This window comes from Paramormyrops kingsleyae, chromosome 23 (genome assembly GCF_048594095.1).
Source record: "Paramormyrops kingsleyae isolate MSU_618 chromosome 23, PKINGS_0.4, whole genome shotgun sequence".
NCBI classification, from domain to species: Eukaryota; Metazoa; Chordata; class Actinopteri; order Osteoglossiformes; family Mormyridae; genus Paramormyrops; species Paramormyrops kingsleyae.
The window spans coordinates 10,453,220-10,476,794 of record NC_132819.1 but is presented as its reverse complement, the minus strand read 5'-3'; the positions used below and the strand labels follow the sequence as shown (position 1 = coordinate 10,476,794).

Genomic DNA, 23,575 nt, shown 5'->3' with positions numbered 1-23,575 from the left:
GGAATTCAACAGATGTAGAGAAGCCAGATACACGGGTTGGGTAGCATAACAGTCCGTCACCTGAACCTTCTGTTTTCGCCCTAGTATTGGCGCTGCAAATGGCATTGACTCGCGAGTACCTCTGAGTTGAGCTCAGCTCAGTTGCATGTGTTGCAAAACAAATGCGAGGAGCCCTGGGTCTGTCTGTCTGTCACTAGTTTTATAACTGAAGTAGAGCTCATAGCTTTCTGTATAAGTGCAGCCATGCTGTCTTTGAGCCTTCAGCATATAATAACACTGCACAACGAAGATTTTGCTTCCTGAACACTGGTGGGTGTTCCTTATAGATTTGTGGCTGCTGATCACAAAAAATCACATCCAAATTTGGCCGTCATGTACTGTTTCATCAAATTCTCCAGTTTTGTCATGTATTTTTCATATATTTGTGTCCAAAATTTTCAGTTTCTGCAAGAGACCTATCAACAATGTTTTGTACAGTCTGGGCATGTCCAGGCATGGAACCAGGCCAGGTTGCAAGCTGTTCTGTGGAGATTTACAGCCTGGCCATGCCTGGGCTGGCCGGAGCCAGCTTGACACTGCCTCAGCAGGCTATAAAAGCGGCTTGCATACACAGATGCTGCTCAATGGGTCAATATAGACCTGATAGTGCGTAAATATTGTTTCAGAATATAGCATTGCCTCAGTAGCAATATAACATGTAAGCTAGATGCTATAGACGTTTGCTGGATGATTGGTATCAGTCAATGTCTCATCAATGTCATTACAAAATCAAGAGCAAAACACTTCTAATTATGTTGAGCTTAATAGCATATGAGAAACATAAATGCTAATAAATGTTATTGCTGATAAACACTTAGGAACTCTGAGAAATAGACACTTATGTGATGCAGCAAAACCAAAACTATATTTGTGCATACCCACCAGGTACCTGTCAAAATCAGCAAAAACTTTCCAGGAAGCAAAACATTTAAAAAATATTGTGCAGTGTAATTGATACTTTATCCTTCCCCCTACTTGTTTTTTATAGAGTAAACTGGCTGTGAAGGGCAGCCACCTGTTGTGGTTCCCAGGGAGCTGGGGGTTAAGGGCCTTGCTCAAGGACCTGCAGATGTGCTGAGGCTGGGTTTGAACTGGTGACCTTCTGATTACAGGCTTAGCCCACTGAGCCACATGCTGCCCCCCCCTTTGCAACAAATGTAGCAGAATATAACACAGCTGTAAATGCCACTGTTAAGTGCACTCGCTATACTGTTGCCTGAAGAACATTCACTTCGATATGTGTTCAAACTGTATTAATGTAATGCAAAGCATCTGTACACGTAACCTACGAGTACAGCCTGTCTCCCAGCATCTAACCTGATCACGCATTCACAAGCATGTCTAAAACAGCATTTGTACAGCACATATACAGAGTGCATACCCAGGCATGCTTGGGTTAACCAAAACAGCTTGCTTTGTTTGCAATATCATAGTATAAATATAAATATGTCAAGAAATCACACAAATAGGGCATATCTACAAAACGGTACATGATAGAAAAATTTAAAGGTTATTTTTGTGGTTAGCAGCCCAAAATCCATAAAATACATCCAATACTGGTCAGGAAGCAAAATCTTTATTGTCCAGGGTTATGAGACGATAGCTGCTCTTGTTAAATGTTCCTCTGTACAGCTGAAGGTGTAAATGGTGCAAATGAGCAAACAGCTTAACTGTTTTGTCGTGAATATATAAATATCCCATAATTATTACAGTATTATATTCTCAGCATGCCGCACGGCCCCTGCTGCAACCTGTTTACAGGCTGATATTTGGGAATGTTACAGGTTGTGCGTGAGGACAGGTCCCTGTGCCTCTGGCTGTCGTCCTTTCTACTGACTGCTGGAGCTGGAGTGTCCAGGAACCAGCTACATAATAATAATAATAATAATAATAATAATTGATACTTTATTGATCCCCGTGGGGAAATTGTCTTTACACCTCCCTCAACTTGTTCTATGTAGAGTAAGCTGTCCGCGAAGGGCAGCCACCCATAGCGGCGCTCAGGGAGCTGGGGGTTAAGGGCCTGGGGCTCAAGAAGCCGCAGACGTGCTGAGGCTGGGTGAGTCTATTTATTGGCGTAGACTTACAAATTCAGATTCTTTATTTTGTATTTTGTGTATTTCTTATTTGAATTACTGATGCAGTTGACACTGTGACTCTATACTGGGTAAGAGGTTAGTTGGATGGAACATGAAATTACAGCACTTACTCAAATAATCTTATGATACTGTAATTGTTAATCTTGGTGTTACATTCAGAATGTCCTGAATATTTTGTCAGTCAGTCAGCTTGTTTCCAGCTTGAAGCTAGTAAGGCTTCCCTTGTAATCTTAAAGCGGTCCCCACTGATGGGATGCCAGTACTTCATTGGCAGATATGCACTCACAAATTTTGAGATGCCAATTAACTGTGTATCTTTGAACTGTGGGAGGAGACTGGAATACAGCACCTAGTGGAAAATCACATAACACAAGAAGACACAAGGGTAGGTGAGATTCAAGACCCCAAGTTATAAAAATTATACAATATGAACAGCAGCACATGGGTATACATGTATATGTATGTGCATATTTATCTTCACCTGTGCACTATGTTCTTGCTGCTATATACACCAGAATTTCCCCCTGGGATCAAAAAAGTAATAATCGTAATCTTACACATACACATTATACATACATATTATATTCTGACCAATATAACCGGTCCGAAGTAGACGCCAGAAGTTCGTTGGTGGTCATGTGACAAGGACCACCGACAGCGGGTTTCCGGGTACATCACATGACCAAGGTGTCGTTTCCTTGAAGCCGAGCGGTGTTGTGGGACCACGTGACACGAGTGTCAGTGTGTCTATGGAAAAGGAACAGGTAAAACCGAACTCAACAGTGTCTGTATTGTCGCCGCGAGTTTGGTCGGCTTGTTTCCCTATTCTGTTTGCGGATTTAGGGGACTAATTTTTTGTTCAGACCCGATTAGGAGGTCGTATTTAGACCGCTTAGTCAAATTGAACGCTGTATTTCAGGCCTCTAACCGGGTTTCTGGTCAGTATATCAAGTCTTATTTTTTTTCGTTATTTGGGGCCTAGAGGCCTGACGAGAGCCCCGGTGTCAAGTACATCGGTGATGTGGTGGTGGTGTTTCCAGGACGAACTGAACTGTGCAGCGATGCTTAGTTAGTGAAACAATGTGGCGACGAATGTCTTCTCGTTTGTAAATTTCTTATGTAAGATGTGTTTTGTCACGAACGTGTTTATAGCTGCATGGTGATGTGTTTGTCACAGCTGGGCTGCTGGTGGCGCTCATCGGGCTTGTTGCTGTATCTGTATTACCAGAGAGGCACAAGAACAAGCAACATAAAATCTAAGATCTGCAGCGTCGCCCGCGGATTGTCGGAATCCGCGGAAACTGTGTTTTTATGACACTGGATATTACGGTGTCAAAATGTAAATGATCAAATAAAGTTACGTTCATTTGCCTGTTTTTTTATATAAGTGGCTAATGGGTCTAACTTATCTGAATGTATTTTTAAAGTTTATTTTGATTTAACTACATTGAATTGTTTGCCAGGTTCATTAAGAGTAGAAATTAGTAGCAAATTCATAACCTATCTGACATAGTCTGCTACAGTTGTCTGACACATTGTCATATTATGGCTACAATAACATAAGTAAGGTTAGCCAAATTCATCTACCTGCAGTGTTTTGTACCAGTTTTGTGTCCAAGTCTTTACTGAGTGCAGGAGACCTCTTGGCATAACCTGTATATTTCTTTTGGCTGATTTCTGGATATCCCTCATTGGTTATCTGCTCTATTTATATTGCTTACTATGTCATAATAAGCATAGGGAGATGTTTAAAACTAATCCTTTCCCTGTCCTACAGTTAATCATTGAGATTTTAATGGTTAACACAGAGTGAGAATTAGTAGAGTTTAAATACGCACATGCTTGCATACATCAACAATTTGTGATTCATGTCAGCTGTGTTTAAAGAATATTAATAAAATTTTAACGACCTGTTGAGCATCTCTGTTGTCTTCAAGACTGCAACAATCGTGACCGGGTATAATTCAAGATTTTATATGTAATGTTAATACTATGTGATTTATAAGTAAATTTGGTTAAATGTCAAAACATCTTTTGTTTGCCATTTGCTGTGCATGTTTTTTGTTTTTGCTACTTATGAATAGTATGGAGATTGGCCCGTGTGTAAGTGTCCCAAATTGTCCCTTGCAGGTGTTTTTTGTTTCTTTTGTAAATATTGTCATTTGTATATACTGTAAATGATGACGTCGGTGGGACACAGCCAAGCTCGAACCAGCTTGGAGGCGACACCGAGCCAGGCACAGACCAAGCAGAGGCCTCAGGTAATTCTGATGGGCCCGGAGCCAGCACCTTTACATGGAACCCATGAGCACTGCCTAAATGACACCCAGGCATTTCCTTTACATTAAATATGTTTATTTAGGAGATACTTTTGTTCCAAAGCAACATGCAGGTAAGGTATACTGACATCTCCCATCTGTAATCACATTCCTGGACTAATGTGACATTTCTTCAGATGAGCTGTTTACTTGGAAGGGCACTGGTTTGAATCCCATGCCTAGCAGAGTGATCGTATCATTGTTGGGCCCTTGAGTAAAACCCTTATCCACGAAAACTGCTCCAGGGCCACCAGAAAGATGGGTGACCCCAGGCTCCTCTCTCACCATCTTGCCTGTGTGTGTCATAGGACAGTGAGATGGGATTTGCAGAAATGTACAAATGGCAAATATTATATGTGCTTTTATATGAGAGTATATGTAAAATAACTTCACTTACTGAGATGTGCACGCCATGACCTGAGGAATTTCTTATTTAGGGTTTGTGTTTGAGAGTTGAAAATGAAACCGATCTGGACCGTCCCCCAAACTTCATGCACATTTTTGTGGGGTTTTTAATGGCATCATCTCCAAACAGTTAATTTCTCATGACCCAAACCTACCAGCAGTAAAAGGAAAAAGTGCCTTGAGCTGTTAAAGCTCTTAAAGTCTCCTGTGAAGAGCGCTTGTGCCGTGTGTCAGAGCTGACTGCCCTCTTCCTCCCAGGCCACAGCTGAGCAGATCCGTCTGGCTCAGATGATTTCTGACTGCAGTGACACAGACTTTGAGGAGAAGGTGAAGCAGGTACTGTCCAGTCCCATGGCATTCTGAAAAAGATATGAGGCCCTTTGCCTCAGTGTCGGAACAAAGGCTACAGCCCGGTTTGAGCAACATTAATGTACTCCCAATGGCAGAAAAATGTTCCTCAGAGTCCATTTCTATACCTTAAAAGTTAGTTACCTGCAGCAATGCTGACATGCAAATAATAGATAACAGGCTGCCACTGTGCTCATCTGATGCAGCCTTATTCAGTTTTGTCCTTTTGGCAGTTGGTGGACATCACAGGCAAGAACCAGGATGAATCCATGATCGCGTTGCACGACTGCAATGGTGATGTGAACAGAGCCATCAACGTGCTGTTTGAAGGCAGCCTGGACACTGTAAGTCTTAGCTAGGGGGTGGGGTCAGTCGGACGGTCCTGCAAGAGAGCTTCCAGGCATGCAGTGTGTGGTCATGCAGTGAGAAGAGCGGCTTGAGATTGGCTGATGAAGGGTCTGAAGGACCTGCTCGAGGAAGGAGTATTAAGTATTAAGATCTGACAGCTGATACAGTTGCATGCTTCTAATGGTACACAGCTAGGATAGCTGTTTTGGACTCTGGTGGGTCAGAGATGTGAGACTGGGGGTTTGTGCAGATGTCACAGATTATTGTGCAGATGCAAGAGATGAAGATTCTAATGTCTTTTGTTTTATTTACAATCAGCTGCTGTCTTTGTCTTACTGCTGCCTCATACCTCAGGATTCATGGGAAATGGTGGGCAAGAAGAAAAGTGTATCTGGGCAGAAGGAGATTGTGCAAGCCGAGGAAAATGGGAAGGAGAACCGGGATCACGGAGAAGAGAAGGAAACGGCTCGCCGTCGGGGCGCGCCATCCCGTCGTGGCCGGGGTGCCAGTCGGGGGCGAGGAGGTAAGGGAGGGAGAGAGAGAAAGGTGGGCATGCGTCTGTGCCACTTGCTCTGTCCTGACAGGCCCATCTGGCGCATGCACTGTGGTCATTACATGATACAGCAATTGCTAGAGTGTAGACTGCTGAACCCAGACAGCCTGGGTTCATAGTACATGGCGGCTTTATTAGGATGTCTATCTGTCCACCATAACCTTTTCTCTGCGCTACTCTGGACACGTTTTGTGCCTTCCTGCATACTGCCCTGCCTCATCTTCCTCTTTCTCTGCCGTCCCTTAGGCCATGCTCAGGAGAACGGGCTGGATGGCAGCAAGGGCACCGGGGCGGAACACGGGCGCCGGGGAAAGAATCGGGGCAGAGGTGGGATACCAGCAGAGCAGCAAGCTGCTTCATTTACTGCACCTTCTCCTTAAGTGATGTGGGCAGGACGGTCTCTAGGAGCTGATGTTTGCTCTCGCCTCTTCTTCCCCCAGGGGGCCCTGGCAGGCGTGGGGGCAGGTTTTCGGCGCTGGCTATGGGGTAAGCCTGCGGTCCAGCTGTGCACGCTCCCCTCCCCAAAGAGCAGCAGCTGCACCCATGCAGTAAGCGCCGATGTTGTGGGAAAGCTCACGCTGATGCAGTGCACACGTGTCCTCCTGGGGAGTTCAGGCCTGTGTCCTCCTGGGGAGTTCAGGCCTGTGTCCTCCTGGGGAGTTCAGGCCTGTGTCCTCCTGGGGAGTTCAGGCCTGTGTCCTCCTGGGGAGTTCAGGCCTGTGTCCTCCTGGGGAGTTCAGGCCTGTGTCCTCCTGGGGAGTTCAGGCCTGTGTCCAGGTCCTGGTGCCATTTCTACACAGCCTGCCTGTGCTGGTCTCTCTGGGCTGCTGCTGCTCTTTGCTCTTTGCCTCTGCTCTGTGTCTAGATTTTGAAGGGTAACAGGTGGGCCTGCGATGCTGTCTTTCAGGGTCAGTTGCTTGTCACCTCAGTCTCAAATTATGAAATTAGTAATGGGGAAAGGCAGGTGCCCCCTCTCCAGATGCTAAGCTGTGGGCATCAGTGCAGCAACCTGCTTGGTCTGCGAATAATATCGCTCTGCTAGAAAGGGACATTGAAGGCAGTCTTGTACCTCAGTGAGTGGACTTGACGTTGGTGTGCTCTCAGGTATGCTGAGCTAACTCTTAACGCAGTGCACCGGTACGCTTCCTGCACTGAAAAGGTGCACTCTGTCCAGCATGGTGTGCAGCGGTGCTGTGTGGTGCTGTGCCGTGCCGTGCTGTGTGCCGTGCTGTGTGCCGTGCTGTGTGCCGTGCTGTGTGCCGTGCTGTGTGCCGTGCTGTGTGCCGTGCTGTGTGCCGTGCTGTGTGCCGTGCTGTGCTGTGGCAGAGTCCTTGGGTGTGTGTGAATGTGACTCCTAGTAACACGGTGGGAATGCAGCTATGCCGTCTTTGTCGACAGCCTCATCACATGACTTATGGTTCATGTGTGGTTTGGCTTGTCTGGTTATACACACACACACACACACACACACACACACACACACACACACACTTTCAGCCCTCGATTAAAAACGGATTCCCCCTTCTGTGATTGCATAACTAGGGAGCCAGTTCAGCATATTTGCTGATTCAAATTTCAGCAAGCTGTATTTTGTTTTTGGCTGAAATGTGGGAAGACATGGACAGAATATGTTTCATGCAAATGTCTCCCTGTTTTGCCTCTGGCTGCATTTTTTTGTGTGTTACATTATGTCTGCTACGTCTCCTGAGGGTTGCCTCACTAACAAAACAGTTCTTGCGTTTACTCACCATGTCAAATGGTATGCATGTGGATTGGATGGAGCTTGTCTTCCGAGCCCCAAGCTTGTTGTCAGGCTGTCTTAACCTGTCACCCCCCAATCTTCTATATTCATTGTTGTTGTTTCTCTCTAAAGCCAGAGTGATAAGGGGACAAGATATGATTTGTCAGGAGATGAGAGGTGAGTGGCTCTTGAGTGATATGTACAGAGGGGGTATATTGGGGGTCAGGTGGACCTTGCAGCTTTAGTGATTTGCCCCCCAGTTGGTGTCAGTACATCTGTACTGGTAGGAGTTAAGCTGGTCAGGGGAGCATGTGATCTAGAGGCTTCAGAGCAGGACCTAAGTCAGCTCCTGCACTGCGATCCACCCCGTAGGCTCGGTGCAGGTAGATGATGCTGCTACTTGGCTGCCGGTCGTCATTTACTCAGTATTAGGTCAGTATCCATGTTAAGCTTGGATTTGCCTACAACTAGAGGGGTTAATCTTACAGCTGCCATTCATGTGCTTCGTGGCAGTGTGACAGGAGGTTAAAAGTGGGGAAATCCAGAGCTGGCGGTTATGCTAATGTGCTAACAGTAAAGCTTGGAAGCCCACCTGCCCGCCCTCAAAGCACCTTCGCATCTGACTCATTCTAGATCTGCATCTACACAGAGCAACATCTTGAACGTAATTTTGCTCACAGTAATGCATAGGACATCTTGAATGTAACTTTGCTCACGGTAACGCGTAGGACATCTTGAACGTAACTTTGCTCACGGTAACGCGTAGGACATCTTGAACGTAACTTTGCTCACGGTAACGCGTAGGACATCTTGAACGTAACTTTGCTCACGGTAACGCGTAGGACATCTTGAACGTAACTTTGCTCACGGTAACGCGTAGGACATCTTGAACGTAACTTTGCTCACGGTAACGCGTAGGACATCTTGAACGTAACTTTGCTCACGGTAACGCGTAGGACATCTTTGCTAAGACTCGTGGATAAAAATGACAGAAAACTCTGGATGAAACACTTTCTGCTAAGTGATTTGTTGAAATTGAAGCTGCTTCTGACCCCACAGGAGTATCTCCTTTCTACCAAGATGGATCCCATGAACTTGATTTGCGAGTCCTAAATTGTGGAGGACACACACTCCAGCATTGTTGTAAGGGCTTACATCCACGTATCACACATTTACTTTGGCCACTTTCCCCTGCAGCACGTTCAACCCGGCGGACTACAGAGAGCCGAAGGCGGCTGGCGGCGCCTGGGACCGCAGGAGCTGCGCCGAACCTGAAGCTGGCAACAGTCAGTCAGTTACTATGTTACTGTGAAGGTTTCTTGACCATTGTTCTTGTATAGTTGCCCTTTTAAAATAACTTGTTTTCAATTGCTGTTTCTGCTGCATTACTAATGAACGGCATTTTCAAAATTTATCACCTGAATCATTTACCAAGCCGAATCATTTTAGCCTAAAAATGGAGCTAAATATGACACCCCTTTGGTAAAGGGTTTGATTTTCTCTAAAGGGCTTGAGTACTTAGGACCAAGCATAGGAAAATGGGCAGAGTGAGCTGGTATGTTCATCATTCAGCATGAAAGCCCCTACTCACCTGATCCTTCTGGAGTAGAACCCTACGCGTCTCTGGGTGAATGTGTCACCTGTCGCTGCTCTGCCTGTCCGCAGGGCTGCTGTTCTCTGGCGTTGAAGCAGAAAGCTCCTCCAGGAGGTTCGAGACGACGCCAGGTGTGTGGCCTTCTCCAGCCCTTCTTGCCTGTGGCCTTTTCCAGGCCGAATCTGCTGCCCTGCTCACTGGTTAACTGCTCCAGTGAAACATCCAGCTCTCATGTGTGCTCTTAGCCACATGCATCTTTCTGCAAGTTGTTGGTGTTATGATGCAGCATAGTATTACTGCAGGAGAGCCCTGATTGGCTGGCAAGCTCCTGATTCTGCCCAGTCATGATGGCTCTTGTCTTCCTTGCCTCTGCCACCGGAGTTGGGGGTCTGAACGAGAAGTATGTTTGTGAGTAACTGAGTGTCCCGATATTCCCAGCTACCTGGAGGACAGCCACTGAGGACTGGGCCGAGGATGTGAGTAGGGGCAGGGGGGCGGCTGTTGCAGACTGGCCGACTGTGCCCACGCCTTCCCTTTATGTGTGTGCCACTCTGCCTCTGCCCATCACAGCTGGAGACCAAGGTGTTTACTGCAGCGAGCGTAGCCTCTGTGTCACCAGCCCCGCCAGCCTTCAGCATTGCGGCCGGACAGAGGTGGGTCTCCTGGCCTTCTGGAGTCAGTAGGAGGAGCACAGATACTGGCCCTCATGCAGGGTGGCTTTGTTAGGTCCTTGAAGTTAAAATATTTCTGGGTGTTTGTCTCTTGCACATGGTCTCTCAGTTTTTATGTCAACATTTCAAGTCAAAATCAAAGAACTGATAAAGGAGTGATGTTTGCCCCTTCGGCATGGCAAACTCAATCCTGGAGCTTCAGGTCGGTTGGATGCCGCTTGCTGACTGCAAAGAAAGTGACACCTCAATTCACGGTGACTTTGATGGGATTAGAAATTGGACTTTATAACATTAGCTATGGCAGATTACTTGTTCTCGGATAAATGCGGCATGATTGTTTCTGTTCTTAGCTACATACCTGCGTCAGGTTCCACAAGCTGTCAGCGGACACTTTCTGCCCCTGCAGGATTGACCTGGCAGTACTGCTGGGCAAACCGACTCCATCCTCATCCACGCAAGCGGAACCTGTGCCACGGGATGCCTCTCGACCACCTGCCCCCTCCCAGCCCCTGGTCTTCAGCAGCTCCCAGCAGGGCACCCCGCTGGTGCAGACCGCCCCCAGCGCCCCCTGCGGGAAGAGCATGGTCAGTACAGAGGATAGACCTATAGCAGGCTGCTATGCTTTGCTGTCTTCATTTTTCCCCTTGCTCTTGGTGGTTATGTCGTTCCCAGGGGACTCACCGGTAGCCGCCCCCACCACCCCCAGCCCCATTTTGGCTGTATTCCCCCTCATTAATTTGGCCCCCAGGAGTATTTAGCCTGCAACTGAAAAAACTTGCTTTTTTCATGCATCTTTGCTCTCTTCCGCTGAATTAAACCAGAGTCCCAGTGTGACACCATTTAATCAGCACCCATATCAACAATGGGAACAATGCATCCAATTAACTGCTGTCTTATGCCAAGTTCACCCTAATGATGAATGGCAGCGACAGTGACAAGTGTCTGTAGCCAAACCTAGAAAACTAAGCCATGGTTCCCACATGTGCACAGTGCGGTCGGTACCGCTTAATCTCCCTCTGTGTGTTTGGGGTTTGCATGGTCCCCACATGCAGTCCTGCGCACATTATTTATGTTACCGAATAGCCTACTTTTAGTGTTGTCATTATCTTGTGCTAACTAAAGTAACTTGCAAAGGCAATTTTATATATTAAGAGTACTAGTACAAGGAGCCGAAGCAGCAGCTTTGAGGCTGCACACGTGCTTCCTGTTCCTCCTCCTGTCCCATCCTGCATAATGGGGTCCCCTGTCTGTCGGATCTCATTTACCCCTTTTTACTGTACATCTAGGCTGGGCTGCTCAGCAAGTCCTTTGGGGAGGTGGGGGAGCCCAAGACCACCTGTACAGGCAGCACTAGTGGTCCCCAGTTCCTGGAGCAGTACAAGATGGCCCAGGCTCTGGTCCAGCTGGCAGCTCAGCACACTCAGATGGGATCCCCCAGCTCAGCCAGCTCCTGGGAGACTCGTTCATCGCTGGGGCAGTACGGTGAGGCCTGGGTATAGCTGATGGAAAAGCAGTGGTGTGGAATAGGGCATCGTGCCGGCCTGGTCACCTGGCTGGCCCTGACCACCACCCAGGGAAAGCACGAGAACACTTATTTTATTCAAAAATAAAAGTGAAAGTTACTTGAAGTTCTCATTTTAAGCTTCAAAACATAATGAAACAACCAAGACACGGCTATGTAGGACTGTGTCTGACTAGGTACTCCCTCTCTGGCCCCTTCAGACCGGAAGTCCCAGCTAGATCCTTTGCTCCGCGACCCCTTCACCAAACACCCAGCTTATCAGTCCAGCGGCTCCACGGCCTCCTCCGTGGTGGAAGCCTTCCTTCAGGACAAACCCTCCTCCTCATCTTCCGGGTCAACTTCGTTGCCCCCCCAGACAAGCTCTGTGCTGGCTGCCCGCTCCCTGCCCCCTGTCTCCAGGGTGGTGCAGAGCCCAGGCCAACAAGTCTTCCACGGCTCCTCTAGCCCCCAGCTTCAGCAGCACAGGCTCCGGCAGCAGAAGAAAAAGAGCTCTATCAGCACAAAGGTGGGTTGCTCCTGGCTCAGACCCGTGACATCTTGGTTATGCAGACCTCACACTGTCACCACATAGACATTTCTTTCATATTGTTAACTCACTCACATGCCATAAGTGCAGCCTCACTCCTGTGTACCGTACTGGTCTGTGGATCATGGTTCAGACTGTCATACCTCCTGTGTACCGTACTGGTCTGTGGATCATGGTTCAGACTGTCATACCTCCTGTGTACCGTACTGGTCAGTGGATCATGGTTCAGACTGCCATCACTCCTATGTACCGTAATGGTCAGTGAATCATGGTCAGACTGCCATCATCCCTGTGTACCGTAGTGGTCTGTGGATCATGGTTCAGACCGCCACCACTCCTGTGTACCGTAGTGGTCTGTGGATCATGGTTCAGAACGTCATCACTCCTGTGTACCGTACTGGTCTGTGGATCATGGTTCAGACCGCCATCACTCCTGTGTACCGTACTGGTCTGTGGATCATGGTTCAGACCGCCATCACTCCTGTGTACCGTACAGCTTCCTCTTCTATCTTCTGCCAGATTCCATCACTAGCAGTGGAGATGCCTGCTTCGGCTGACATGTCTGGACTCAGCCTCCAGTTTGGAGCTTTGCAGTTTGGATCAGAACCAGTCATTGCCGAAAATGACTCCACGCTGGCGAGAAGCTCTCCCTGCAGTCAGGTGCAGACCAGCCTGTACAGCAGTGCCAGCAGGTAACTCTGTCCCTTTTAGCTGTCCGGCCTGTGAGAGGCCCAAGTGCTATGACTGAAATCAGGAGCTGCGTCCTTCTAAGGCAGCATCCGAAGACCGAATGTGTGACAGCAGTGTGACGAGGCTGTCCCATTTCAGGGGCTGCGTCCTTCTAAGGCAGCATTCGAATACTGAATGCGTGGCAGTGGTGCGACAAGGCTGACCCATTTCGCAGGCTCATTCAAATACGGTCTAGAAATTCTCCTTTTCCCATTCTGTGAAGGATGCACCCGATGGATCCTTCACAGCACACCATATCCCAAGATTCATTGCGTATAAGTAAAGTGGATGTGTCCCAAGAGTGGTGCTTCGTGGTTCATGAGTAAGGGCAGGAACAGCTGGTGAAATTATCCGTAGGCCAGACCTTCCCATTTGATAACACTTCGCTCAACATTCAAAGAACACCCTCATAGACTGTGTCCTTAAAGGATGCAGCCCCTGAATTTGGACACAGCCCATGTGTGTTTCAAACCAGCCCTAGACAAGCAAAGGCCTTTTACAGTAAAACCCACATTCCTGTTTGGTGCTTCGCAAAATAAAGCAAACGCTGCATATCGTGATTAACGACTGAAAGCAGAACAGAGGCTGCCAGGCGCTTTGGCTGAGTAGAAGATGGCGAACTGGTCTGTTGGATGTTGTCTTACTATCCACTTTCGCCTCTTCTAGTGAATCGGCACCCTCCATCTCCAGCCAGGACCAGGGCTATCAGGGTGGAGGAGGTGCCTCGTTCCCCCCACAGGTGGCAGTGGCAGTAGGTGGGGCCGCTTTTGATCAGAGAGCTACACAGAACCAATGGTACCCCACCTCTGTCTCCTCATCACCAAAGAAGGACATGCAGCCCATCAAGGTAAGGAGCTCCTGCAGCCTGCTGACCTTCTCAGATGGTCTGCCATCGATGAGGGTCTCAGACACACTCTGAACACCATATTGTCACATTGCACAGTGCAGGGATAAGGCGGCACGGTGTGTCGTCCCGGGCAAAGCACAGTCCACACTCCTCTGATGGCTTTTTAAATCAGAAAGCAGTCGTTTGTTTGGCTTGCAGGCTTTGAACCATGCACCTGTCATGAGGACCTTACTAAGCTTGCCTCTCTAATAGGAAAATGCCTGAAAAAGACTAAAAGGAACTTTTAAAGATTAAATATATTTAAAGTGCCCCTTTGCAGGGGTGCAGGAGAGGGAGGGGGAAACCAAGTAGTGAACAAACGGTCTCAACTCTTAAGCTTATGCAGTCAGACTTGATGAGGCATTTGGCATGATTTAATACACTAAGCATTTTGACTGACACTGGCCGACATACATACAGTCTTACTTTGTCTGGTATGGAATCGCCCATCAACTGGAACTGGCTCTACAATTTGTTGTAAGTTTAAATTTACAGAGTCCCAGTTTACTGTAATGTTACATATGTGAGGAAACATTCATTGATTTACAGCTTTATTCTAACAGACAATTAGGTCAAACTTGGATGAAGTAATTTTCTTTCTTGTAGTATACATAAATTTGGCTATCGGAAAATTCTGTTGACAGTCGCTAACATAGGCTTGGTTTAGATTAACCCTGTATAGAATTTACATCATCTCACATTGCTTGCTATTTGACAGATCATATCTTTATTTGGCACTCAGTTCTCAACTTGTTCTGGATCACAGTATCCAACACTGTCTAGGGATGTTACATATTAAAGTTTTATTTTTCCCCATGAAAAGTGGGGGGACATGTATCCCCCTGCCACCTGTATCAGCTTGTTAATCCAATCAAAAGCTGTGTTCCAAACAAACCCATGAATTAATTAATTTTTTTCAAACAAAACCATGAAATTGCTTTGTTAATTAAATTTGTTTCACTGATTAAAATTATTTCAAAATGATCTATCAAAGTGATTTAACTTAAATTCTTCAACTGCAGTTGCCAAATGTCAGTCCCTTCAGATTCCTTTGACTGTTCATGTTGTGCGAAGTCCGTCCCTGTCAGTCCGTCCCTGTCAGTCCGTCCCTGTCAGTCGGTCCCTGTCAGTCGGTCCCTGTCAGTCGGTCCCTGTCAGTCGGTCCCTGTCAGTCGGTCCCTGTCAGTCGGTCTCTACACAAGTTAATCTCTCATGGGGGCCTTTGTACGTTAAGACCTTCCCAGTGTCCCGCTGACGCACCTGGGTCTCTCTTCCTCAGCTCTCATCTTCTGTCTTTTCCCAGAATGGCTTCAACTCCAGGCAGACAGGGCAGGTCCTTGAAGGTGAGCACTCACTTCCTGCTCATTGCATTGGTTGTTTTACACGAATAAGGTGGTCACTTGAATCCCAATACTTTTAATTTCTCTACTGTAGTCCTGTCCTCGGTAGCTGGCATCACTGCCAGCGGGCAGGAACGTGACACAGATAAAACCTTACACACCAATGGGACGGTTGTAAATCACAAACATAGTCACTGTTGTCTGGAAAGCATGGTAGCAGCCCGTGGACCAGCCAGATAACCTGCCCTCTGCTCTTCCCTAGGTGCGGCGGGCCCTACATTGTCTGGGAGGGCCGTCTCGGACCCTGTCAGCCCGCTCCCCGTGTCCAGCACGGCCCCCTCGGTGGAGGGTACGGTGGAGCTTCACAGCGTCCCTCTGGTACAGCCGCAGCACAGCACGTAAGCGTGGCACGTCGTTACTGCTAATGGTGAGCTGTGCACAGGGACACTGACCGGCTGCCACTCCCCTTGCAGCACTGTCCCCGCACAGCAGAGCGGTGTGCCTTCCTCTTCCTCCACCTCATCCTCAGCGCACAGCTCAGCTACCATACTCCTGGTGAGTGTTCCCAGCAGGCGGTCACCGCCTGTCACTTCTGTGTGTTTCGGCTCGATTTCTTCACTCTGCCTCCTTTGTCTCTCTGTCCTCCTCCCTCTCCGACTCCAAGAACCCCAGTGTGGACAGTGAGTCTGGCCTCCACTCCTCTTTCCCCTCTTCAGTGTCCCTGAGCACAGCGAATCCCCATCTCGGTACCACGTCTGCCGTCAGCGGCCTGCCCGTGGCTCTCGGCGTCCCGCTGGCTTCTTCCTCCTCATCCTCAGGGGTGCACACCACCTCCAACACTTCATCCTCCCGCAGCTTAGTGGCATCTTCAGGTTAGCGGATGGTTGGGGGGGGGCTTCCCCAGCTCATAAGAAATGACCAGTTGGGCATAACCTGCTGTCTATTTGTCCTCTGCAGCGAAGGTGCCCACAAACCTCCCCCCTGGGGTGCCTCCACTGCTTCCCAACCCTTACATGTTGACCCCCGGGCTGCTTCACCCCTACCCTGTGAGTGCAGACCTGTCTCCTGCCACCTTCTCTCAGTGCAGTGACCTTCTGGATAGCAGGACTGTCCCCCATCCTGCATCTTCTTACTTCTAGTGTCAATATGCCAGGTTACCACATATTTTGACTCCAGGCTTTGGGTGGCGCTGTAGAGCAAAGCTGCTCTAAAAAGTGACATTTATAATGATGATTTGGAGATCATTTCATCTTCGACTCGCTTAACTATTCACAGTTAGGGGTGTATGTTTGGACAGTATTAGATTGTGAGTGATTGAAATGTGTCCGCGTTCTGCCTTTATGGAGAGATCATTAGCGTTGTGCTGCAGTGCACGTTCTATTAGCTGCAGTTCTATGGCTCTGTTTTCGTCAGCCAGGTCTGTTTCAATGCTCCAATAAACCAGCAATTACAAACAGCGGATTTGGATTTCTCCCTCTCTCCTTTTTACACCCTCGTCCCAACGTACAATGTGCAGCATGCAGAACATTCTCTACTTGGCAACGTAGCAGGATAGATGAGTTTCAGGGAGTTGGTCCCTGAAAAGAATTTGACATTGGCAATATTTTTCTCTTTCAGTTTTTTTACCTTACAGGGCTATTTTTTTAAATGGTGGAATTAGATCCCTGCTCTGTTCAGTAACTTGGAAAATGGTCTTAAAAACCAACATTAAAAAGAATTGTGATGAGATCATGGATCGTGATCCTGCCTGAAAAAGAATAGTGATTATTTTTATCATATCACCTGCCCTTATTCACAGTAACAGAAATGTTGACCTGGACTGCCCAAACTTCTGCATGCCACTGTTTCTGCTGATTATTCCCCCTCCCTTTCAGGACCTCATTTAAATGACACTGTTTACAAAGTCATTTGAGCAGTTCAGTGAGCTCTGCTCTGGAGCGGCTGCTTCTCCCATCCCTCTTGACCAGCTCTTCCTGCTTTCTCTCCCTCAGCCTCAGGTCTATAGTTATGATGATCTGCAGATGCTTCAGACCAGAATCCCCCTGGTGAGTCCCCCGTTTGGGCACCCTGGTTCTCCCCCTTATCTTGGCCATTTCCCTCCTTTTTCGGGGGTTGCTTACTGAAACCTTGACGTTGTTGTGGTTCTATCATTTTAGTCATTAGCAGAATAACACCTTTCTCTGCCCCTTTTCCTCAGGATTATTACAGCATTCCAATCGCCTCTCCCACTACAGCCTTGGCAGGCAGAGAAGGCAGCCTAGCCAGCAGCCCTTACTCTGGTGAGCCTGCTCCTGTCCGTTCTCCTCCGCCTCTCACCCGGTTGCTGCTCCTGTCCGTTCTCCTCCGCCTCTCACCCGGTTGCTGCTCCTGTCCGTTCTCCTCCGCCTCTCACCCGGTTGCTGCTCCTGTCCGTTCTCCTCCGCCTCTCACCCGGCTGCTGCTCCTGTCCGTTCTCCTCTCCCCATCACCCAGCCACTCTCTCCTGCTTGTTCTCTTCCTGGCCTGTGTTGCACGTCTGCCCAGTTGTCTATTGAGATGAGCCGTGCTCTCTGCTTATGATGCTCTCTATCTTAGATGAGGCTGCTTCTCTGCAGTCCACTTTGTATGAACGTGCTCTGACTTTCCTCCAGCGGGGGAGCTGTCCAAGTTCGGCCGCGGGGATGCTTCATCACCGGCACCAGCCAATTCCCTCCCGCAGACGCAGCCGACGCAGGCGCAGCATGGCACGCAGCAGCCCTTCCTGAGCCCTGCGCTGCCGCCTGGATACAGCTACACTGGTCTGCCGTATTATGCTGGGTTGCCGAGCCTGGCTAGCCCTTTCCAGTACAGCCCAGCTGTGTTCCCGGTGAGTCCAGCTCCAGAGGAAGGCGGAGTCTCTCCTCGTTTGTCAGTTTCTAAATATCTGTAAATCACCTGGAGTGCACTTTTCCGATGGTACAGTTTGGGTTGCCAGTTACACACACACACACACACACACACACACACACACACACACACATCACGAGTTTATCCCTGCCTTAGACATACTGCCAACTGCTGTTCAGAACCAACTGGATTGGATGAGTGGTCTTCATTTTAATATTTGGTTAATATTTCTCAAGTGAAATGACCAACAAAATCATCCTCCTTGTCTCATATTGCGAATATCCAGAATTATATCCGGAATTATAGAATAGTAAAGCGCGTCGGACACAGTGTGCAAGGTTTCTGTACATAATGATTTTTATCGGATGGCAGATTAAAAAATTTGTGCTCGGTGTGCAAAGGCCTTTATCCTTAAAGACACTGAATGTCTTTGTCGTGGGTCTTAGTCAGCATGAGTCTCTAACACTCCTCTCTGTCGTGGGTCTTGGTCAGCATGAGTCTCTAACACTCCTCTCTGTCGTGGGTCTTGGTCAGCATTAGTCTCTAACACTCCTCTTCCCAGGTGACCCCTGCCTCGTCCAAGCAGCACAGTGTGAACATTGGTGTCGGTGCCTCAGCCAGGTCCTTCCAGCAGCCTAGCGGCTACAGTTCCCATGGATACGGCCCAGGTAGGCAGTGCAAACACACTTGCAGCTTCTGTGAGTGTGAGGAACATATGGAACACGAGGATGAGAGATGATGTGACAAGGTCTAGAGCAGCGTTGGTGTCAGAGGAGCACAGGCTGAAAACTGCCAGCCAACCTGTGCAACTAACGAAAACCTGCTGAACGTCATGGTGAATCTGAGTTAATCCTGCGGGAGGAAATAATGTGGTCTTTCTGTTTCTTGAAGCTGTAAGCTGTATTGGGGGGAGGGGGGCTGTGTTCAGCCCCCCACCAGCTACTTGGTTCTTCTTGGCTTGCATTTCTGAGACCTTTCCTCGCCTTCTTGCTTGTTTATCTTCATTCTTATCGATCCTTCCTCCTGCCCATAGCCTGTAACGCCTTTTATGACTGACTTTCTGGGCTCTCTGTCTGTCCATGTATCCGTCTGTCCGTCCATCCCTCAGGCTGTTCATGCCTGTCTCCCTGCCTGTTTATCTGACTAACTTTGTCTGACCCTCCGAACTCCACCTGTCTGTGTCTAACCCTCGGCGCTTGGGTATATCGCCTGCCCATGTCTGACTTTTGGCACTCCACCTGTGTGTCTGACCCTCAGCGTTTTGCCTGTATGACCGTCAGCCCTTTGGTGCTTCACCTGTCTGTCTAACCCTCTGCGCTTTGATACACATTCTGCCCGTGTCTGACCCTCGACGTCCCGCCTGCCCGTGTCTGACCCTCGACGTTCCGCCTGCCCGTGTCTGACCCTCGGCGTTCCGCCTGCCCGTGTCTGACCCTCGGCGTTCCGCCTGTCTGTGTCTCACCCTCACCGCTTTGGTGCTCTGCTTGTCTCTGACCCTCGGCACTCTGTCGGTCTATGTCTGTCTCACTGTTGCAGGCTATGAGGAACTGGGACAGACTTCGGGGAGTGGGGAATTCTGTAAGGGTGGATATGGCTCTGTTGTTGCTGCAGCTGCTGCTTCTGCACAGGGCAAGCCAGCCAGTACCGTATCTGGGCCTGGAGTTGGTGAGTCCCCCGGCCCGGCTATGCTTTCCACGCCTGGCTTTGCTGCTCCATCGGTCAGGGCTAAGCTCTTAGCTTTTCCACTAATAATAGTCTGAATGTGGTGCTGAACTTCACCTTCCTGTCCCAGCCTCCAGCAGCTACTTCTGTATGCAATGAACAGCCTGGAGGCCATGCTTCTGGTGATGCCGGCAGCAACTGGGTGGTGGGGGGGGGGGGGGTACTTCTTTAGCACTGACCTGAAGCATGAACGTGGGTGCCTCCACAGCCATTCTCTTTGAAATTGAGTTATTCAGAGTCTCAGGTTCTGCACGTTTAGCATTTGTGGCATTAATGGAAGGTAGCATCTGTCTCACTAGGCTGGGGCTCAACGTGCATGCATCTGTCTGGTTTATTCCAGGGTGTCGTCATGTGGAAGTCCTCTGCAGACTTGCTGTCATTATGGATCATTATATTGCTGCAGAACAGGCGGTGCATTGCTTGTAAATGGTGTCAGATAATTCAGTAGAATATCCTCATTATCAGGATGCAGCGTTGGTGTCCCTATAGCCCAGTCACCTACGTCATTATCAGGCTGCAGTGTCAGTGCCTCTATAGCCCAGTCGCCAACCTCATTATCAGACTGTAGCGTCTGTGCCTCTATAGCCCAGTCGCCAAACTTATCAGGCTGCAGTGTCGGTGCCTCTACAGCCCAGTCACTGACCTCTTTATCAGGTAGCAGTAACGATGCCTCTACAGCCCAGTCACTGACCTCTTTATCAGGTAGCAGTAACGATGCCTCTACAGCTCAGTCACTGGCCTCATTATCAGACTGTAACGTCTGTGCCTCTATAGCCCATTCGCCAACCTCGTTATCAGGCTGCAGTGTCAGTGTCTCTACAGCCCAGTCGCCGACCTCATTATCAGACTGTAGCGTCTGTGCCTCTATAGCCCAGTCGCCAAACTTACCAGGCTGCAGTATCAGTGCCTCTACAGCCCAGTCACTGACCTCTTTATCAGGTAGCAGTAACGATGCCTCTACAGCTCAGTCACTGGCCTCATTATCAGACTGTAACGTCTGTGCCTCTATAGCCCATTCGCCAACCTCGTTATCAGGCTGCAGTGTCAGTGTCTCTACAGCCCATTCGCCGACCTTGTTATGAGGTTTTAGCGTTGGTGCCTTTACAGCCCAGTCGCCGACTTTATCAGGTAGCAGTGTCCGTGCCTCTAGGACCCAGTTGCCTGCCTCGTTATCAGGCACTAGCATCTCTACATCCCAGTCATCAGCCTTGTTGCAGCTGCAGTATCAGTGCCACTACAGCCCAGTCACTCTTTATTAGGTAGCATCACTGGTGCCTCTACAGCTCAGTCACTGGCCTCATCAGACCGTAGCATCTGTGCCTCTGTGGCCCAGTCGCCAACCTTTTTATCAGACTGCAGTGTCAGTGCCTCTACGGCTCAGCCACCGGCCTTGTTCTATAGGCTAAAGTGTTTACAACTAACTCACCATGTTTTGCAGGAGTTTCTGTCGCATCCAGCAACACTGGGGTTCCTGACATTTCGGGCTCTGTTTACACAAAGACTCAGGTATGACTGCTCTTCTTCAAATTACCTTTGGACGCCAGCATCTGTAATCCTGAGGGACTGTGTTTTCCTCCTAGTCTTTAGAAAAGCCGGCTTTCCATGCAGCTGCAGCCGCTCCCTTCGGCCTGCCCTCTGCCTTGGGCAGCGGCGGTCCCATCAGCCCTGCCTCAGCAGCCACCTACCCCGCTGCCCCCTTCATGCATGTCCTGACCCCACATCAGCAGCCATACTCACAGATACTGCACCACCACCTGCAACAGGATGCACAGGTGAGGAAATGTCCTGCTCTGTCTGTATTTACAGTAAGAAAAACACAATTATTACATTCTTTAAGTAAAGAGGTGCTTCAGTGGTTTGACCACACATTTCACTGTTAGACTTTGGTGGTATAAACTTGTTTCTCTTTAACTAATGTTGCTATGTTCTCCAACTGTGTTTTTAACATGAAGGATAGGGACTGCCACAAACTTGACAGCTTGTCATAGGCTTGAAATTGACATCATGCTTTAAAATGCACATACGTTCCCATTGAAGCTGGCGAATGTCAGCTGGTGCTTCCTGAGAAGTGCAGTGTGCTGCATTTCATTCACTGCTCCTGTCCCACCCCCATCTCCTCGCAGGGAGCCACTGCACAGCGAACCCAGGGCTCTTCCATCCAGCAGAAGTCCCAAGGCAGCAAGTCGGCATACAACAGCTACAGCTGGGGTACAAACTAATGCCCCTATCACCTAACGTGTGACTGATATGTCCCACAAAGCCCCCACTGACTGCCCATCTCCAGCCAATAGCAGGCCCAGGTGTCACTGACAGGGAGGCCGGCACTTAAGAGTGGGGCATTCTGGGAAGGATGTCGTCATGGGGACCGCAGCTGAGCAGAGGGAGAACAGACCAGTTTAAACCAGAGGAACAACAAGTGCTCCCAGTGTGTATTGTTTTTAATCCCCCTTTCTCACAACAGTGTAAGCAATTTTTCTAAAAACAAAAAATAACAATGAAGTCTTTTTATTTTTCTAATCTGCTGGGGGAGAAACACAGAGGAGAGGAGATCCCCATTTGTCACATTTTGAGTCTTCTGGCTTTATTTCCCTTTGTATCAGTTTTTAAAGATTAAATCTGTAATTCTTAAAAAGAGTGCATATGGGACCATGCTGACATTGGTGTGTGTGTGTGTGTGTGTGTGTGTGTGTGTGTGGGACCCAGCTGACTGATGTGAGGTATCCCCCATGTTTTTTTTTAATATTTTTTGTTAACCCAACAATCTTCCATCTCTGTTACTACTAGACACCTTAAATTTGTTATTGATGATGGACTCTTGTATTTTTTTCAGTGACTTTTCTTTTGTACTGTTTCATAATAAGTCTGTTTTGTGTCTGCACACATTATTGAACCTAAATTGAGTACTGTAACCCGTTCCTCATTCTCACCCATCAATGTCCATTTGTTTCCTATTTTTTATTCTGTAAACTATATATAATTATATAAATAACAACGAAATAAACAGGAAACAGACATTTTCATCACTTGAATGTGGATCTCTTTTTAAAGGCTGCATTGTTTGCCAGTTGTCTGGCTGGATTTCTCTGAACTGTTAAACACCATAGAGAAGATGATCAAAATCAGGTTCTGGAGTTTTGGTGCAAACAAAGTTTCTTCCGGTGGTGTGAAGGTGAAAATGCTGATGATAAAAGTTGAGCCTGGAAGAGATGAAGCCTTTGACTGACCGTAATCCTGACTAAATTATTTCTCAAATCATATTTAAATTTCATTGTAGATAAAGTCTGCTGGTTAATGTAACTTTTTGAGAACCATCTTAATTCCATTATTTTACACAAAATTGTTTAGCTTAATACAATTATTAATCCTGGACTTTTTTTTATCGGAAGTGTTACCACTTATAACGATCTAAATACTCATTAGCTATTACAGCAAGCCTGTGTCACAGAAGTGCTCCTTTGCCTCCTCGCCAAGCAACACATGTCCCTCAGACAAGCACAGCATAACCTGAGGTATGGTCCATCGAAAGTGATTAAATGCCCCAAAGAGCTTGCCAAGACAACGGAGATGAGGACCATCCCTTTGGATTCAGGGAGGGGCCTCAAAGCCCAGGAGGCTCCTTGTTTTCCACTCGTACTGGTACTGAGTGGTTCAGTACACAGCTTAGGTATTTACATCTGGCTTCATGGCCATGCAGAGGAGATGATGTGTCAGAGGAAGCTGCTGATGCAGGAAGTGCATACGGTAAAAAACAAAATTAACAGATACACTGGAAAGAAATCTGCTTTATTGCTGCACTCGAACTACGTACATTATTAATTATGTCCCAAAAGTAAACTTCCCAGATTTGGTGGAGTTTAGAAAATAAGTCA

At 48.1% G+C, this 23,575-nt stretch overlaps 1 protein-coding gene across 8 annotated transcripts; it reads left to right on the top strand.

Annotated features, from left to right (window-relative positions):
* Positions 1-2,813: 2,813 nt before the first annotated feature.
* On the top strand, positions 2,814-22,729 carry LOC111839683 (ubiquitin-associated protein 2-like). Of its 8 annotated transcripts, none has more exons than XM_023803800.2 (30): positions 2,814-2,902; positions 4,269-4,399; positions 5,120-5,197; positions 5,443-5,553; positions 5,912-6,080; positions 6,357-6,437; positions 6,551-6,596; positions 7,984-8,028; positions 9,049-9,137; positions 9,517-9,576; positions 9,884-9,921; positions 10,016-10,098; positions 10,523-10,700; positions 11,403-11,598; positions 11,839-12,143; positions 12,684-12,856; positions 13,560-13,740; positions 15,059-15,122; positions 15,382-15,517; positions 15,593-15,674; positions 15,784-15,991; positions 16,077-16,165; positions 17,111-17,164; positions 17,317-17,398; positions 17,750-17,964; positions 18,547-18,652; positions 19,521-19,649; positions 21,145-21,212; positions 21,287-21,478; positions 21,830-22,729. In XM_023803800.2, the coding sequence occupies exons 2-30, from the start codon at positions 4,316-4,318 to the stop codon at positions 21,923-21,925; spliced, it is 3,438 nt and encodes a 1,145-aa protein (XP_023659568.2). In that variant the 5' UTR covers positions 2,814-2,902; positions 4,269-4,315; the 3' UTR covers positions 21,926-22,729. The 8 variants fall into 8 exon arrangements, with proteins under 8 accessions (XP_023659568.2, XP_072562237.1, XP_023659567.2 ...); XM_072706136.1 differs by lacking the exon at positions 2,814-2,902 and adding an exon at positions 2,909-3,076 and having other exon boundaries at positions 15,083-15,122; XM_023803799.2 differs by lacking the exon at positions 2,814-2,902 and adding an exon at positions 2,909-3,076.
* The last annotated feature ends 846 nt before the right edge of the window (positions 22,730-23,575 follow it).

Coding starts and splice junctions, on each gene's coding strand:
- LOC111839683 (XM_023803800.2), top strand. CDS start 4,316: ATGATGACGTCGGTGGGACACAGCCAAGCTCGAACCAGCTTGGAGGCG. Junction 11,599..11,838: donor TTCATCGCTGGGGCAGTACG/GTGAGGCCTGGG, acceptor TGGCCCCTTCAG/ACCGGAAGTCCCAGCTAGAT. Junction 21,479..21,829: donor ACCTGCAACAGGATGCACAG/GTGAGGAAATGT, acceptor ATCTCCTCGCAG/GGAGCCACTGCACAGCGAAC.